At 41.2% G+C, this 19,254-nt stretch overlaps 1 protein-coding gene across 7 annotated transcripts in view; it reads left to right on the forward strand.

The window, feature by feature from the left end:
* The window catches only part of FERMT1 (FERM domain containing kindlin 1), a 56,234-nt gene that overhangs the window by 2,388 nt on the left and 34,592 nt on the right, over nucleotides 1–19,254 (forward strand). For 5 of the 7 annotated variants that reach the window (XM_057701516.1, XM_057701517.1, XM_057701520.1 and 2 more), the window contains exons 2-6: nucleotides 3,902–4,070; nucleotides 6,661–6,894; nucleotides 9,754–9,900; nucleotides 11,334–11,547; nucleotides 13,157–13,259. In XM_057701516.1, coding sequence (XP_057557499.1) covers nucleotides 3,920–4,070; nucleotides 6,661–6,894; nucleotides 9,754–9,900; nucleotides 11,334–11,547; nucleotides 13,157–13,259 — 849 coding nt within the window. In that variant the 5' untranslated portion in view covers nucleotides 3,902–3,919. The remainder of the gene's footprint in view (nucleotides 1–3,901; nucleotides 4,071–6,660; nucleotides 6,895–9,753; nucleotides 9,901–11,333; nucleotides 11,548–13,156; nucleotides 13,260–19,254) is intronic. The other 2 variants (XM_057701521.1, XM_057701522.1) reach the window with 2 other exon arrangements.

Raw genomic sequence — 19,254 nt, forward strand, 5'->3', positions numbered from 1 at the left:
GTGATTCACAATTTTAAAGGTTATACTCCATTTATAGTTATTATAAAATATTGGCTATATCTCCCTATGCTGTAAAATACATCCCTGTTGGTTATTTATTTTATACATAGTAGTTTGTGTCTCTTAATCCCCAACCCCTATCTTGCCCCTCCCCCCTTCCCTCTCCCCACTGGTAACCACTAGTTTGTTCCCTGTATCTGTGAGTCTGTTTCCTTTTTGTTATATTCACTAGTTTGTTTTATTTTTTAGATTCCACATATAAGTGATATTGTACAGTATTTGCCTTTCCCTGTCTGACTTGTCTCACTTAGCATAATACCCTCCAAGTCCATCCATGTTGTTGCAAGTGGCAAAATTTCATTCCTTTTTATGGCTGAGTAGTATTCCATTCCACATCTTTATCCACTCACTTGTTGATGGACACTGAAGTTGCTTCATAACTTGGATATTGTAAATAATGCTGCTATGAACATTGGGGTGCATATATCTTTTCTAATTGGTGTTTTCAGTTTTTCTGTTTTGTTTTGTTTTTGATATATATCCAGGAGTGTAATTGCTAGGTCATATGGTGGTTCTATTTTTAGTTTTTTGAGAAACCACTGTACTGTTTTCCACAGTGGCTACACCAATTAACATTCCCACCAACAGTGTATGAGCGTTCCCTTTTTTCCACATCCTCACCAGCATTTGTTGTATGTAGTCTTTTTGATGCTAGCCATTCTCACAGGTATGAGGTGATATCCCACTGTGGTTTTCATTTACGTTTTCCTGATAATTAACAATGTTGAGCATTTTTTCCTGTGCCTGTTGGCCATCTCTATGTCTTCTTTGGAGAAATGTATATTTCGATCTTCTGCCACTTTTTGAATGGGTTGGGTTGTTTTGTTTTTCTAATTGAGCTGTATAAGCTGTTTGTATATTTTGGAAATTAATCCCTTGTCTGTTTCATCTTTTACAAATATTTTCTCCCATTCCACAGGTTGTCTTTTCATTTTGTGTATGGTTTCCTTTGCTGTGCAAGAGCTTTTAAGTCTAATTAGGTCTCATTTATTTTTGCTTTTATTTATTTCCTTTAGGAGACAGATCCAAAAAATATTGCTACGACTTATGTCAAGGAGTGTTCTGCCTATGGTTTCTTCTAGGAGTTTTATGATTTCTGATTACATTTAGGTCTTTAATTCATTTTGGGTTTATTTTTGTATATGGTGTTAGAGAGTGTTCTAATTTCATTCTTTTACATGTAGCTGTCCAGTTTTCCCAGCACCATTTATTGAAGAGACTGTCTTTTCTCGATTTTATATTCTTGCCTCCATCGTTGTAGATTAATTGACCATAAGTGCGTGGGTTATTTTTTTTTTAAAGCTCTTTATTGGAATATAATTGCTTTACACTGTTGTGCCAGTTTTTGCTGTACACCAAAGTGAATCAGCTGTATTTATACATATATCCCCATATACCCTCCTTCCTGCGACTCCTTCCCACCCCTCTAAGTCATCACCCATCATCAAGTTGATCTCCCTGTTTTATGCAGCAGCTTCCTACTAGCTATCTATTTTACATTTGGTAGTGTATATATGTCAGTGCTACTTTCTCACTTCATCCCGGCTTCCCCTTCACCTCTGTTCTATTTCATTGATCTATGTGTGTGTTTTTGTGTCAGTCCCATACTGTTTTGATTGCTATAACTTTGTAGTATAGTCTGAAGTCAGGGAGCATGATTCCTCCAGCTCTGTTCTCCTTTTTCAAGATTGTTTTGCCTATTCAGGGTCTTTTGTGTTTCCATACAAATTTTAAAATTATTTGTTCTAGTTCTATGAAAAACATCCTTGGTATTTTGGAAGGGATTGCATTGAATCTATAGATTGCCTTGGGTAGTATGCTCATTTTAACAATATTAATTCTTCCAATCCATGAATATGGTATATCTTTCCATCTGTTTGTGTTGTCTTCAATTTCTTTCTTCAGTGTCTTATAGTTTTCCAAGTATAGATCTTTTACCTCCTTAGATTGGTTTATTACTAGGTATTTTAGTCTTTTTGATGTAGTGGTAAATAGGATTGTTTCCTTAATTTCTCTGATAGTTCATTGTTAATGTATAGAAATGCAACAGATTACTGTATGTATATATTTTGTGTTCTGCAACGTTACCAAATTCATTGATTAGCTGTAGTAGTTCTCTGGTGGCATCTTTAGGATTTTCTATGTATAGTATCATGTCATCTGCAAACAGTGACAGTTTTACTGCTTCCTTTCCAGTTTGCCTTACTTTTATTTCTTTTTCTTGTCTGATTGCTGTGGCTAGGTCTTCCAATACTATGTTGTATAAAAGTGGCTAGAGTGGGCATCCTTGTCTTGTTCCTGATCTTAGAGGAAATGCTTTCAGCTTTTCACCATTGAGTATGATGTTAGCTATGGGTTCATCATATATGGCCTTTATTATGTTGAGGTACGTACCCTCTATGCCCACTTTCTGCAGAGTTTTATCATAATTATTTCTTATTATTAAAAATAAGGTTCCTCAGAGGTCAGCATCGTCCTGGCTTAATAAGTGACCTAGTTAGGTTGAAGGGAGGAACTGAGTCCTAGAGCTAATTTTTCAACTGGCTGTTGCAGTTTGAGAGTATGAGAGGAAGACCAACATCAGCTGGAGCTTGTTATGAATGCAAGCTCTCCACATCCACCCCAGACCTGCTGACTAGAACCTACATGTTAATAAGATCCTGCTGAATAGAACCTGCATAGTAATAAGGTCCTCAGGGTTCATGTGCACTTTCCATTAGAGAAGCCGTTTCCTGGGCTGTTGGCGTGCACTCATGGTTATCAAAAATAGGCCTTATGAAAACAGATTTCTCATAAGCTGTCTTTACCTAGCAAAGTGAGAAAGCTGTATCACTTAAATGACTTTTTTTTAATTTTAAATCTCAAAATAGCCAAGAGAGATAGTATTATTTGCTTTCTATATAAGAAAGAGCTGACATTTTAAGTTTCTTTCAATTTGGAATTCCAGTGTTCCTTTTACCCTCCAAACACTCAGTTTTGATACTGCTTAGCTTCTTTCATCATAGTTCCTCCATGAGGGGAACACTATGGGTTTGATGTTCTCACCCCATCTGTACTTTGAAGAAGAGTGGGCTTGTATGTCTGTCACTCCTGTTTTAAATCTTTTGCCAGAGATGTGTCCAAAAACTTACTTGATGCACTTATTTATCAACTTTTATATGATATAAAATAGTAACTCAAGTAAATCAAATATGTGGCAATAATTATTAATGGCTCATATCTCTATGTGCTTAAGATAAAACTACATGTTATATGACTAAGAAAAGAAACTATTTTGCTCTATTTTTATTTTTTGAATTTTCATACTGGAAGATGTCATCAGTATTTATGGGAAGAATGTAGTAATATATATGTATATATATTAGAGAGAAAGGTTTTAATGACATCCTTTTTTAAAATCAGTTCTATTGAGGTATAATTTGCATACAACAGAATGCATCAAAGTGTACATTTAAATTCAATGCATTTTATTGTATACAAATTATACTCCCATAAAGTTGATTTTTTTTTAAGGGTCAAGGACTGCCATGATGCCTATTGCTAAAATAGTTCAGAGAAGGTCAAGAAAAGTCAGTAGAGATGGATGGATGCATTGAGGAGGCACAGAAAATAAATAGCCAGGTGGACCTGGGAGGGTGGAAAGGTGAAGTACATAAATTTAGAAGGCTTGAGATCATTTTTATGATTTTTTGTCTTTAAAGTTAAGATGCTGAATTTAATATCAGGAACCCTACAGCATTTTTGAAGAGGGGGCTAAAATGGGGGGAAAAAAGTTTTGTTCTGCAGGGTCTGCTTGGCAAAGCCCAGTCACTTTCTCGTCTGTCTGGCTCTTTCCGCAAAGACACCTGCGTTTGCCACGATGCTCTCATCCAGTGGCTTTGCGTCTGCTTCTTGGGAGCTCGTGGTCCGAGTTGACCATCCACATGAAGAGGAGCAGAAAGACGTCACACTGAGAGTGTCTGGAGACCTGCACGTTGGGGGAGTGATGCTCAAGTTAGTGGAACAGATCAGTAAGTTGCTGCTTCTTTAATATTTCTCTACATTTGAAACCCTCTGTGTTGCATCACCACTAAATGGCTGAACTGGGTTGTCTGACCATCTAAGTTTTTCTTTTTTTTTTTTCTTTTTTTTTTCTTTTTAATTATTTCCTTATTTATTTTTGACTGCTTTGGGTCTTTGCTGCACACGGGCTTTCTCTAGTTGTGTCGACTGGGAGCTACTCTTCATTTGTGGTGTGAGGGCTTCTCATTGAGGTGGCTTCTCTTCTTGTGGAGCAGAGGCTCTAGGTGCATGGGCTTCAGTAGTTGCAGCATGCAGGCTCAGTAGTTGTGGCACATGGGCTTAGTTGCTCTGCGGCATGTGGGATCTTCCTGGAACAGGGATCAAACCCATGTCCCCTGCATTGGCAGGCAGATTCTTAACCACTGCACCACCAGGGAAGTCCCCATCTCAGTTCTTCTGATCATTCAACTTGTAATGGCCCCTTCCTGCAAGAGGAGGAGAAATGGGGATCCCTGAAGGAACCCAAACAACTCCCTGACACCCACTGTGAAAACTTGAGTCTTTGGTGGTAAACTAAAGCTCCCCAGTAAGTGTAAAAACCTATTTGCACAAGAACAGGGCCCCTTCCATGGTGACTGTAGACCACACCTGGAGCCTTGGACTATTGTGTGGTTCTGTTAAGGCTTGATGGCTCTGCGATGCAGGCAGCCTGATGACAATGTGTCTTGTAACCTTACCCACCATTTGCTACTCACCCTGTCTAAACAAGGAGAGAGGTCTTCAGGGTCAGAGTCTTCACATCAGGAGTCAACCTAGAATTTAATAATGGACCTAGAATTTAATAATGTTCTATTCTCTTTGTATTTATTTTTTTGTCTTCTATTTAAGACTATAGATGTTGGCTTTTCATTTACACTAGTGATATAAAGTATTTTTAAGTACGTTTTCATTGGAGTATAATATACATACAGAAAAGTGCACTTATCTCAAGTGTACAGTTCAGTGAATTTTCACAAAGTCGTATAACCACCACCCAATCAAAAAATAGAACATTACCTGTTCCCCCACCCTAGTCCCACACCCGACCCCTCCCAGCCACTGCCCCACCAAGGGTAACCACTAATCCTGAATTCTTACTCCACGGGAATAATTGTACTTGTTTGCAAACTGCATATAAGTGGAATTATACAGGATAATATAGTCTTAGGCACCTGCTGTCTTTCATGCCACATTATAGCTGTGAGATTTATCCATGTTATTACACATAGTTTGGTTCATTGATTCTCATTGCTATATAATATTCCATTGTATGATTATGCCACAGTTTATCCATTTACCTGTTGATGGGTATTTGGATTGTTTCCATTTGGGGGCTTTTACAGATAGTACCTGTCTTTTGGTGAGTATTTAGTATAGGTATTTGCATATCTGTTGGGCATATAGCTCAGAGAAAAATTACTGAATCATAGGAGTTTCCAAAATAGTTATGGCGTCTATACTTCCACTAATAGCACTGAGAGAAAGATTTTCTAATTTAAAGAGAGAGAAAGAAAGAAGGATAAACCATTTTTATTTAAATTTATTTATTCATTTATTGGCTGTGTTGGGTCTGCCGTTGCTGCATGTGGGCTTTCTCTAGTTGCGAAGAGTGGGGGCTACTCTTCGTTGCGATGCGCAGGCTTCTCGTTGTGGTGGCTTCTCTTGTTGTGGAGCATGGGCTACAGGCTCGTGGGCTTCAGTAGTTGTGGCACATGGGCTCAGTAGTTGTAGCTCTCGAGCTATAGAGTGCAGGCTCAATAGTTGTGGTGCACGGGCTTCATTGCTCTGCGGCATGTGGGATCTTCCCAGACCAGGGTTGGAACCCATGTCCCCTGCATTGGCAGGCGGATTTTTAACCACTGCACCACCAGGGAAGCCCCAGGAGAAACCGTTTTTTAAGTAAATAAAAATACTGGTGGATCTTAATTTAGCAAAATAAAAGATTGAATATTGACTCAACATTGGCAAAGGGGAAAGATTCAACCTTGATGCCAAGGGGCATTGAAGAAGAGGAAGAATTCAGTGTTGATACTACCATTGAGAGAGAAAACATTCAGCTCTGATTTCAGTGTAAACACTTTGGAAACTGGGAATACGTGGTATTGATAAGAGATGGACATTCCTGAGAAGAGTGAAATGTCAGCTTCTGTGTGGACTTTGGGAGCTGTTGATATTCCCTTGTGATCCAGTGGTGGAAGGATTCATTTCTGTTAGAGAAATAATCTTGATTAAACAGGGCAGATGCTCCTGGCCTTCCCAGAAAGGACCATGACACCAAGGGACTTGAGAGAAGAGAACTTTAGCATTTCATCGTGAACAAAAATTATGTTTCTGTTCCTTCCGTAGTATTTAAATATAAAGAAGGTAAGGTTCAGTCTGTCTTCTGCCTGCCCTGCCTTAGGGACTTTGACGAGAAGCCAAGAATGAGGAAGCCTTGGGTTGTGGGAGGAGGTGGGAGCTGAAGACCAGCACTGGCTTCAGTTTTGCCCACAAGGGACTTTGCTCTGGGGTGCACGTGCTCAGTCTCACTTCACTGCTTTGTGTTCCCCGTTCTTGCAGACATAGCCCAGGACTGGTCAGACTTTGCCCTTTGGTGGGAACAGAAGCACTGCTGGCTTCTGAAAACACACTGGACCCTGGACAAATGTGGGGTCCAAGCAGATGCAAAGCTTCTCTTTACCCCTCAGCATAAAATGCTTCGCCTCCGCCTGCCCAACTTGAAGACGGTGCGACTGCGAGTCAGCTTCTCGGCTGTGGTCTTCAGAGCAGTCAGCGACATCTGCAGAGCCCTCAGTGAGTCCCCTCTGCACGCTCAGCAAAGAAGGACAGGAAAACACGTGCACTTCTGCCCACAGGCATTGGCTTTACAGAACATTTCCCTGATTAAGAAGACACCTTTCAAGCCCAGTTCTGGAGACGTTAGCCATTTAAGTGAAGTTAAACCAAATGAAACATTATTGGAATAAATCAGATTCATTTCCACAAAGCTTAAAACTATTTCAAAGGGACCTGTAAACAGAGGAAACAATCCCATTAAGATTCCTCCCCCCCAAAAAAAACTCATTTCTCTAAGTCACACTGAAATCATCATTATATTTAAGACAGACAGAAAGGGTTCCATTAAATCATGATCACCATAGAGCTGATGTGTCTTTGTTTTTCAGATAATGGTGATGCGATGTCTTCATTGCTTCCCTAGCACTCAGCTCCAGTAAATAGCTCTGTCCGCAAACATCATTTGTAGAATTTATTTCAAGCAGAAAAGTACCTTTGATTATGGATCAAAAACTTCAACAGCCATTACGGACAACACTGTCCAAACCATTTCTTCTTCCTGAGAGTTACATCCTAGGAGCAAACCCTGGGTCATGAAGGTGTTCTTATTTTATATTTTTTGAAAATGTGTAGGTATGTTCTTGAGTTCCAAGGCTAAGATTTAGTATTTGAACACAGTATATGTGAGTGAGTGATCTGTCTTCCCCAGGAAACTGTGAACTGTTCATTCATTCCTTCAACAAATACATTGACTTGGCAGGCACAGGGGTGCATGCTGGGGTTGATTAGCAATAAAAATAGTCCCAAATCTCTGCCCTCCTTGAGCTTACATTGTAGCGTACAGAGACAGAAAATAAGTCATGTAAAAAATAAAATGTTAACGGGATAGCTAGTGGAGAAAAAAAAGGGAAAAGTGTGATAGTGTATACGGCTTGAGAGTGGCAGTGTTGGGTCGTGCAGGCTGGTGTGGTATTAAACGAGGTGAAGACAGAGCCATTTCTCCAGCATGTCTGTGTTGCTAACGCCTAGCACAATGCCTGGCTCACAGCAGCTGCTTAGTGACTGTTGACTGAACAAATGCATGGAAGCTTCCATTACAAAACGTAAGTTACAGACTTGTCCCTGATGCATGGAGAGCAAATGACAGGCACAGGGCACCTTGCTTTCAGTAATATTCTAATGAAAATTTGAAAACAGAGTAAATGAGAAAATAAAATTGTACATTTCACACACCACAGTGGCCTGGAAGCACACGTACCTGGGGCTGAAAACTTGAAGTTTGTAAATAAGTAGAAACGTTCATACATTCTTTTCCTTTCCAGATTACATCTTCATGGTGGTTCTAAAGGGCTCAACTTGGCATTTCTAATAATCACTTTTTTTTTTATTTTTTTTTGCCATGCCACACAGCTTGCAGGATTTTAGTTCCCTGACCAGAGATTAAGCCCAGGCCACAGCAGTGGAAGTGCCGAGTCCACTGAACCACCAGAAGTTCCCTCATAATCACTTTTTATATCTGACCAATTGAAACTAAATCAAATTTAGCAATAGGATGATTCTTGCCCTCCAAGAAAAGATAAGACACAAATCTTGGGCTTGGAGATATCAGTGTTTTTTTTTGTTTTGTTTAGTTTCTAACGCTTCCACTGGAAACTTTGATTCATCTCCAGGTTTTGTGTATAAATTATGCATTTGGAATGGTCACAGGTGTGTGTTGCACCCTGACAGTCAGGCTTGGTTACTGGAGGGAGTTGAGCTCAACCACCAGCCTCAGCCTCAGCACCAAGCAGTGTTTGAACTAAGAGGTGGGAGGACCAATGGAATCAGTGCGTTTACTTCCAGGAAAGCTGCCCAGAGATTCTAACATCCACTTTCCTTGGCTTTTCCCTGGGATCACAGCAGCCCAGTGTGCCTAAAGTTCTCAGTTCTGATTGGAAATGGCAGGTATAAGTATATTTGATTAGTGAATGAAAATGGGGACTATCTTCTTAGTTTGAGTTCTTCAGAAGCAGACCTGAGATAAGAATTCAAGTACAATTATTGTTTATTTGGAAGGTGATGCCAGGAAACATTGGCTGGGAGTGGGGACGTGAAATTGGGAAGAGAAGGCCACTAATGAGCGAGTGTCCCTGATCAAGTCACTCTGTGGGCAGCTGGGGACCTCTGGGAGGCAGTGTGGACGTGCCTCGGAGCTGTGCCACCCAAGGGGCAAGAGAGCTGTGGTGTTCATACACCATTCTCATCAGTCGTTGAGTCACTGAGGGATGCCCTTGGGGACCGTTTATTCTCTGAACTCGTGTGGCCTGTTGCATCTGTATCTGGGTAGTGTGGACTCTGGCATCCAGAGCAAGCCCTTGGGGAGAGAGACATGTCCTAGCTGCCATTGGAAGGGGGTCAGAGGGTACTGAAATGGTGAGGGCCAAAGAATGGGCAGGACATCTACCATGTCTGCCTCAGGGATGAAAGTAGCTGTTGGGCAGAGAAAGGCTCTGAGGACTCTTGGTCCATAAAGAAAAAAGGTGGGGTCTTTGATTGTTGCTTAAAAACCTAGAAACAGAAAAGGAAGGGAGGGAGGGAAGAAAGAAGGAAGAAGGGAGAGGAAGACGTAACAAATAGATGACACAAGAATAGTGAGATGCTGGGAGTGGCTTAAGGAGCCACTATACTATTCCCTTCACATTGGATATGTTTGAAATATTTTCACAATAGATTAAAAACAAACTAGAAAGTTTCCTAGACTGAATCTCCCTCCACTATTTGATGCCCACAGAAATCTATCTTGGGGCTCACTGATCCCCTTCAGTTTCTTCAAAAGAAGGAATTTTCTTTTTACTTTTTGCTTTTCTTCTTTCTTTTTTACGTTTCTTTATTTTTTAGATATCAGAAGAGCAGAAGAACTTTCCTTGTTAAAGCCTTCTGGTGAATATTTTAAAAAGAAGAAAAAAAAAGAGAAAAGTAATAAGGAGCCCATAATTGAAGATATTTTAAACCTGGAGGGTTCTCCAACAATTTCAGGTCCACGAGGTGAGAGTCACAATAGGTGTTTTGTTGTTTTAATTCATTATTAAATCCAAGAATTTCTTAAATTCTTAAGTCCCAAGAACTCTCCTCCTCTCTGCTCACACTTTCCTCTCTCCCCCAAACAAAGAAGGACTAAAACTGAGAATTCCAGTGATGAGGAAAGAATATATGACTAATTTTAGAACTAACAGAAATTTTTTAACAAGGTATGTTGTATAGCTCATTATTTTAATTGTATATATTATGTTGCTGATGAATGAAAAACTTTGGTAGAATTGGCCATGAATTTGTGGGCTAGAGGATATTTATTAGATCACTCAAATATACTTCTCTTCCTGATCCTACCTTCACATGACTCTTTCTTGAACTCAATTTAAATTTTGCATTGGGCGTGTCATAGGAGGGGCAGTAAAAATTCTGGAAAGGCATCATCCTTTTATTTTTACAGGATACCTCAGAGGTATTGCAGACCACCGCAATAAAGCAAGTCCCACAAATTCTTTTTTGTTTCCCATCTCATATAAAGTTAAGTAACAGTAACTCTACTGTTACTATTAAGTGTACAATAGCATTATGTCTTTAAAAAATGTACATAACTTAATTAAAAAATACTTTATTGCTAAAAACGCTAACATCATTTGAGCCTTTAGCAAGTCATAGTAGTAACATCAAAGATCACTGATCCCCATGACAAATATAATAATAATGAAAAATTTGAAATATCAGGAGAATTACCAAAATGTGACCCAGAGACACAAAGTGAGCCAGTGCCATTGGAAAAATGGCGCCAGTGGACTTGCTCAACGCACAGTTGCCGCAAACCTTCAATTTGTAAAAAAACAAACAAAAAAAAACAGTATCTGCACAATAAAATGAGATATGCCTATATATAAGAAAAAATCTCTAGCTTGCTTGCAACACTGAGGGTTTCTTGCATAGTATATCCCAAGGCAAAGAATGAAAAGTATTAGTTGCACTTCCCTTATACAAATTAGTCAGATGATTTATAAACATCAACTATCTGGGTTCATAAAATTGGTAAATACTCTGATTTGCTTAAGGGATTTGCCAAAAAATATAGTGTATGCATGCATGCTGTGAGAGCTCCAGTTTTCTAATAATGTCAGAACTCACTACTGAAATAGGAGAATTTTGAATTATTGAGAAGGAGATAGTCCCACATCTGTCTGGGTTGATTTTGGACATTTTTACAGCCTATGAGTTCCCAAGCTTTCCAGGAGCTAAATATTTAGACAGGAGTTTTACTTGTGTTTAACCTCTCTCCCCAACGCTCATGAATTCATCTGATTATTTTAAATGATACAAGCATTTAAGTTCAAAACCCATTTTAGTACAAGCAGTGTTGGTAATTATTTTTTGTTAAGATTCCCACCCCAAATCTCATACCCTAGTTCATACTCTCCTTTGCTTTGCAGTAAGTCCTGGCTTATACAGTAAAACCATGACCCCCACATATGACCCCATCAACGGAACACCAGCGTCATCCACAATGACTTGGTTCAGTGACAGCCCTTTGACGGAACAGAACTGCGGCGTCCTCGCATTCAGCCAGCCCCCCCAGTCACCAGAAGCTCTTGCTGATATGTACCAGCCTCGGTCTCTGGTTGACAAAGCCAAGCTTAACGCAGGGTAAGGGCGTGACTTCGCTTTGCTTCTCTGTGAACTGATGTTTATATAGTAAGAGATGCTGCAGAGATGGGGGAGGGGACTGTACACTATTCACAAGTCAGTGCTGATTTCAGCAGCAAAAGGGGAAAATGCAGCCTTTCATCATTTCAGTACATTTAAAGAGTGACAATACCTTTAAAGAGTGACCCAAACAATGGTTTGCTATGTGGATGCTAATTATCTGCTCATACACGTGTGCAGAATGTATTTTATGGGATGTAGAACAGCTTATAAGTGGGTTGGTCCCCATGGGGCAGCAGGGGAAACCCAAGGTGGCCTCCCTGTTTTTCATAGAGCACCCCTTCTCCATTCTGCGTTCCAACAAGCAAGTCCTTCAGCTTTTGTTTGGAGTCATGTCAGAAAACACACTCAGACTGTTTTTCAAACCACCAGTTATTTCACTCCCTGTTGTCCACCAGGTAAAGTCAAGTTCGCTAACAGCATTCCACTTCCTGTGAGATCTGGCCGTGCAGACGTCTGTCACACTGTCCTGCTGTGCTCTCATGTACCCCATCCCCCCACGTGCACACACACTCTTGTCACCGCCTCGCCTCCAGCTTGTCCCCTGCTCCAGGACCCTCCCCCTCTACCAGCCCGTCCCTGTTTGTCCTTTAAGGCCCAGCCACATACAGTCTCCTTCTCAGATGTCATCATTCAAGATAGGTCACTTCCCTCACGTCCTGTTCTGATGCTCAGGTGTCACCTTTAAGGTGGAGACTGCATCTTGGTTATTCTTATTTTCCCACAAGGGAATATATAATACATAACAGAATATTACATGTATTCTGAACAGCAGTCGGCAAGTTCAGATTCTCAGTCTGGCTCCACCATGAGGGGCATGAACTTGAACATATCACTTAATGTTATTACTAAGGCTCATTTCCCTCATCCATAAAACTGAGAAAATAAGAACTGCCCTGTCTCCTTCACTGGGTTACTTAACAGTGTCAGTGAGAAAATACATACATACAGAAAGTACTTGGGGGACTTCCCTGGTGGTGCAGTGGTTAAGAATCTGCCTGCCAATGCAGGGGACACGGGTTCGGTCCCTGGTCTGGGAAGATCCCACGTGTCGCAGAGCAATGAAGCCCATGCACCACAACTAGTGAGCCTATGCTATAGAGCCCATGAGCCACAACTACTGAGCCCACGTGCCACAACTACTGAAACCCACGTGCCTAGAGCCTGATGAATGAAAAGAGAAGCCACCACAATGAGAAGCCCACGCACTGCAACAGAGACTAGCCCCCACTCTCCGCAACTAGAAAAAGCCCACACACAGCAACAAAGACCCAATGCAGCCAATAAATAAATAAATAAATTTATTAAAAAAAAAAAGAAAGCACTTGGAAAGCTGTATGATAAAATGGAGATCTAAGCTATTAGCAAGTCATCTCCCTTACCGGGTTTTGGTTATACTACTTACCCGGACTTTGTTCAAGGGTGTATATACACACACGTGTATACTTTTACATGTACATGTGCATGTATATATAAACATATTATATAATACTATAATACATGTGTGTAAAGTGGATTGACTTTTAAAACCCATCCTGTTGCTTTCTAGTTGGCTGGACTCCTCGCGTTCCCTCATGGAGCAAGGCATCCAGGAGGATGAGCAGCTGCTGTTACGATTTAAATACTACACTTTCTTTGACTTGAACCCCAAAGTAAGATTCTTTTTCTCTATTCCGTCTCTCCTTTTTTTTTTAATGTGAATGCATGGGAGTGTAAAATTGAGTTATTTAGTTATCAAAATTAGGATTAATTTGTGTAACCTTCTGTGGAGCTCTGTGGGGTTAGACCAGTAAATGTATACTGGTCTCTGGATGTTCATCTGTTAGTCTCTAGCAAGCATGGCAAGCTACCCTTGAGCTAGGGGAGTCTCTGAGGGTCTTCACGCATGGGGGCCACAGGAATAGAGAAAAAGAATCTTACTGATGAATGAAAAGGAGAGTGTGGCTCACGGAGCCAGAGCCCTTCATGTTTAGGAAGGAGGGAGCTGTCAGGGCCCAGGTTAAGAGGGGGAGGTTCTGGCAAAGAAGCTGGGACCCCATGGTAGCACACCCCAGGCTCCCCACTGTGGTGCTGAATGCGCCTTGGGTGATGGGACAGAGGGGTCATCTGGATAAAGACCCAGCTGGTTGCCAACTCCCATTTTAAGTGCCTGCCTCCCACCTGAAGTTTCCTAGGACAACTGAATGGTGAAGTGTGTCCTCTGAACATCTGCCCCTTCCTTGTCCTGACTCTCCCTTTTGTAGACTTGTGAATCAGCACTTAAAATGGCCAAAAGTGGAAAATATGCACTGGGTCACCAGTCCTCTGAGTGCGCCGCATGGCTGTACCGTTTCCATCCCAGCTCTGTGCTGGCTGCTCTTCTTCCATTACTGCTGGGCACTTGTTCGCAGGGCCTGCCTCAGGTCACCTTTTCTGCACCCATCTCTTCCTCATCCATGGCAGTGTTTCTGCCTCTTGTGTCACTGTCTTCTCCTTGGTCCTCATTTTGTCTGGTCTCCAGAGGCCCCTCTGGGCTCCCACTGCTTCCCTAACTGGCGTCTGCTACAAAATAGGCCCTGTTGCTTGTCATTTCTGTGGAGCTCTTGCTCAGTCTTTGGTTGAGATCCAACTTACTGCCCATGGACTAGCTTGCATCTGGAGTGCATCACTTCCAGTGAATCATGGTAAGAAAGCAAATTTTGGCTCTTCTTTGATAAAATCTTCAGGAGAAATTACTGTTACAGCTTTTCCTAACCAATTGTTTTGATTTTATTAAGGGCAACATGAATTATACAACTATTCAGCTGTTCTTTTTTGTCTTGCCTGCTAGAACCAAATCTTTACATTTTCTGTAATCCCGTTTCTTAGCCACATTCCTGACAACTTTACTCTTTCCTTGCCTAGTTCCTAGGTAATTTAATCTACCTTGTTGTATGCTATCTATTCTAATAAAATCCTTAAGTTTTTTTCTGAAACTAGATAACACATAAATAAGACATACTTATGCATTTTCTAATTGCTAAGTCAGGAATGTGGCCCAATCTTACCTATTCAAACGTGTGCCCCTGTTTATTTATTCATTTATTTGTCGAACAACTACTGTATGCCGAGAACTAAAATAGACGTTGAGGACCCAAAACTGCTGGACGTTAGGATAAGGTTTTCAGATTTATGAAATAAAATACGTAGGATTACAAAATGGAACAATTATATTGAACTATAGTAACCAAAATCTTTTTCAAAATGAATATAAGTAACATCTGTTTAATTAATTGATATCAAAGTGGTGATGCATGTGAGTGTTATTTGAAAGCAGCAACGACGATAGAATGTGAAAATTCTGTGATTCTGGTGGTCATGAAGTCACAAGTGCTCTGTAATACTGTGGTTTGTTGCCTACATTTATCATGTAGGCAAATTTCCACTAGCAGTTGGTGCAAATGGAGATGTAATTTTTCCTCATCCAGGCTTATGGACCAGCTGATTTAGACTCCCAAATCCAAGAATCCCAGATTCAGAAACCCCACCCTAAGATCACATTCAGGTCATTATTCCTTCCAGAAAGGAGCTTTTCTGTCCTCTTGGTCACACGGGCCCTTCCCTTCTCTGAGCCACAGCTGAGTATAATTTGAGGACCTGCCCCTCTCATTGTACCACATTCATGGATTTTCTCTACAAAACAACTGCAGAGTCCTTGGCGATAGGAAGCACTTCTGATATTTCCTTTGCCCTTCACCCCTACGTGCTGCAAGGATGCTGGAGAGTCAAACTTTCCTAGTCACCTGCTCAGTGATGGAATCAGCTGGTCCTTGTAGACCCTCCTATCAACTTCTTTGCCAAGAGATTTCCCATTAAATCCCTTGCTTTGGCAGTTGAGCTCAATGCTAAAAATAAAGGAACTCGGTCATCTACTCCTTAAAATAATTGTCAGGAACATGTGAGTGACGTCACAGTCAAAGAATTCAGACATGGCAAATCATCAGCATAAGTATTAAACATGGGGGCTTCCCAGGTGGCACAGTGACGAAGAATCCGCCTGCCAATGCAGGGGACATGGGTTCCATCCCTGGTTCCTTGTCTGGGAAGATCCCACATGCTACGAAGCAACTAAGCCCGTGTGCCACAACTACTGAGCCTGCTCTCTAGAGCCCATGAGCCACAATTACTGAGCCTGTGTGCCACAACTACTGAAGCCCGTGTGCCTAGAGCCCGTGCTCCACAACAAGAGAAGCCACCACACTGAGAAGCCCATGCACCACAAGGAAGAGTAGCCCCTGCTTGCCGCAACTAGAGAAAAGCCTGCACGCAGCAACGAAGACCCAACTCAGCCAAAAATAAAAATAAATAAATTTATTAAAGAAATATATGTATATATATATAAAAAACATGGAAGGGCAGTGCTAAATATGTGTGTCTAAACAGTGAAATATGAAAAGGAATCACACTCCCAGGAAGGGGCACAGACCTGGAAGGCAGAGACCACTAGGGCTGTTGTTCTGTTCTCTCTGCCTCCAGCCTTTGCTTGCTTCACTGGTAAGGAGTTCTCTGTCCACAATCTGTGAACAAAACATATTTGAATTGAATAGCCAAACAGCAGCTGTCAACCCAACAGTGACAGGAAAACTCAGGCTGGTGGGATATGACTTTGGGGTGCAGGATAACCCCAACCACTCTAGAATTGTGGCAGCCCTCCCTTCTCTCCCCTGCTGAAGTGCAGAGTGCTGTAAATGAAAGCAAGTTTAAGGCTCCTACTGTGTGCTGGGTAGAGGGATGTAGAAACTTAAGATAGCATTCATGCTTTCAAAGAATCTACAATCGAATCAAAAAGAGCAAAGATAGCACCAATGAAACCACTGCAAACATACAGGGCACCTACATTTAGGAGCTAACTCCTATAGTAGGACCAGCGAGCTTCTCTTCTCTGGCTTTCAGTGGAGAGATGCAAGCAAGCTGTAGAGACGAGACAACAGGCGCTGCTTAAAATCTCAGATATACGAAAGTACTAGAATACATCTCAAACATAGCATACTTTAAAAATGCAAACTCCAGAATCCATAAAAGAAAAGATTGGTAAGTTTTAACTAAAAAATGAAACTTTTATGCATGGCAAATAACTATAAATGACATTTTAAAAAGTCATTGCAACACATGTCTGTACACAAGAACAGCTATTATTATGTTATTTGTTTTAGGAAAAAATTGGAAACCACCTAAAACATCCATCAATAGGGAACTGGTTAAATACGTCATGATCCATTCATATAGTGCTGTGATTAGGAAGAATGAAGCATCTCTCTTTTGAGGGGGAACATATTCGGGGAATATTACTGAATGAAAAAGAACAAGGTACAAAATAGTTGGTAAGGAGACTGCCCTTTGCGGGGAACAGAGAAGGGAGAGAGACATGACTTTTTATTGTACACCCTTTGTCCCTTTTGAATTCATTCAAAATGAATTTCTTCATTATATACTCTTTTGCCCCATTTAAGTGCATTTTAAAATGTGTGCATTTTTTTAAAAAAAACTTTTAAAAAAGTAGTAATTTATCATATTTTTTTCTTTTAAAATTACTTCCCCTTATCCCACTCTAAACTTAATTCCCATCCCAGTTGTTGGAATTTTAGAGATTCTTTTTTTTTCTTTAAATTTATTTATTTATTTATTTATTTTTGGCTGCGTTGGGTCTTTTGCTGCTGCGCACCGGCTTTCTCTGGTTGCAGCAAGCGGGGGCCACTCTTCATTGCAGTGTGAGGGCTTCTCATTGTGGTGGCTTCTCTTATTGCAGAGTACGGGCTCTAGGCTCTCAGGCTTCAGTAGTTGTGGCACAAGGGCTTCAGTAGTTGTGGCTCACGGGCTTAGTTGCTCCGTGGCATGTGGGATCTTCCCAGCCCAGGGATCAAATGCGTGTCCCCTGCATTGGCAGGCGGATTCTTAACCACTGTGCTGCCAGGGAAGCCCCAGTTTATGGTATTTTTTTTAATGTTCGCTAGAGAAAAGACACATGAGTTTTAATAAGAGACCTAGAGGATACTAAAACTTGTTACCCAACTAATAGGGACTCTTAAGTGATTAGCTCCAAATAGTAATCCTTTCCTGAGAGCATGAAAACTATGCGAGATAGGTTTTGTTATTTTTTATGTTGCTGGTAGGTGGAAGGAGGGAAGGGTTTACTGAATTGACTAGACGGGGAGAAATAGGGATTCAAGCAGTGGAGTTGGCAGAAGCCACGTGCTTTGGTGGTTTCTATGTTCAATTAACCAGGAGACAAAGGAAATCGAAGACCAAGGAGAGGGCAGCAGGAGCCAGTCCCACTAGGGAAAACTTTGTTTCTGAGTCACTGAAACCACTGAAAGAGTTCTCCGAGAAAAACCTTTTGGCACACCTGTTAACAAATGAACCTGTGAAAGACCCAGGACCTTGTGCTCCCCAGAGCCTCCGTGGGAACATGAACAAGCCTCCAAGAGGAACATCCAGAGCCCTGGATGCGCCAGAGGAGTCCAGGGTTCCTCAGCAAGAGCTGGGCCTGGCGGCCTCCTCCTCACATCAGTCTGTAAACGCAGGCAACTCTTGATGAACCAGTATTCTTTCAGAGAGTTTTTTTGTGTGGCTTGGGGGTGAAGGGGAGTTAAGTATTTTTAGGTGAAGAAGCTCTTATTAAGTTTTTTTAAATCTTTACTGACTGCATTTGAGAGGAAAGCCTTATCGGGTGATTTAACTTACTTTCACTAAAATCCCTGCAGCAAACAGACAGAGACAGAGAGATAGGTAGATGGATGGATGGATAGATAGATGATGATAGATAGATAGATGATAGATAGATGATAGATAGATAGATAGACAGATAGATAGATAGATAGATGATAGATATGACAGTTTGTTAGTCCAATTCAGATTTCAGCAGCTGCACATACTATTTACATGTTGTGCTTCAGCTGTGAATGAAGGGCAGGGGCCTTTTCGGGGAGAGGGTTTGGGGTTGGTTGCCTGATTTTTGGTGTGTGCTGTGTGTGTGGTTTGTTTACTTGCCATGTCTCTGGATTGCAGTATGATTGACATGCCATAAAATTCACCCATTGTGAGTGTACAGTGAGATTTTTAGTAAATTTATGTAGTTGTGCAACCATCACCGCAATCTGGTTTTAAAACACTTGCGTCACCTAAAAACGTTTGTTCATACCCATTTGCAGTCAGTCCCTGCCCCCAGGCCCAGCCCGCACCTGGTCTGCTTTCTGTCTTGAGTTTTGCCTTTTCTAGAAATTTCACATGGAATCATATAGTGTGTACCCTTGTGTCTGGACTCTTTCACTCAAGGTTTATCTGTGTTTTCACCTGAGTGGTGTCCCATAGTGTGGACGGACACATTTGGACACACTTGTTTATCCATTTTCCAGTTGAGGGACGTTGGGTTGTGTCTAGTTTGGAGCTGTTATGAATGAGGCTGCCGTGAATGTTTTTATGTATGTCATGTTTTGGTTTGTTTTTGGAGGATTCTGGGGTGAACTTCTGAGGGTTTCATGATACTGGCAAAGTTCACAAAACAAGGACAGATGGTCTTTCTTTTTCTCCTATTTATTTTATTTTTGGCTGCATTGGGTCTTCGTTGCTGCACGCGGGCTTATCTAGTTGTGGCGAGCAGGGGCTACTCTTCATTGTGGTGTGGGGGTTCTC

This window comes from Hippopotamus amphibius, chromosome 12 (assembly GCF_030028045.1).
Source record: "Hippopotamus amphibius kiboko isolate mHipAmp2 chromosome 12, mHipAmp2.hap2, whole genome shotgun sequence".
Lineage (NCBI taxonomy): Eukaryota > Metazoa > Chordata > Mammalia > Artiodactyla > Hippopotamidae > Hippopotamus > Hippopotamus amphibius.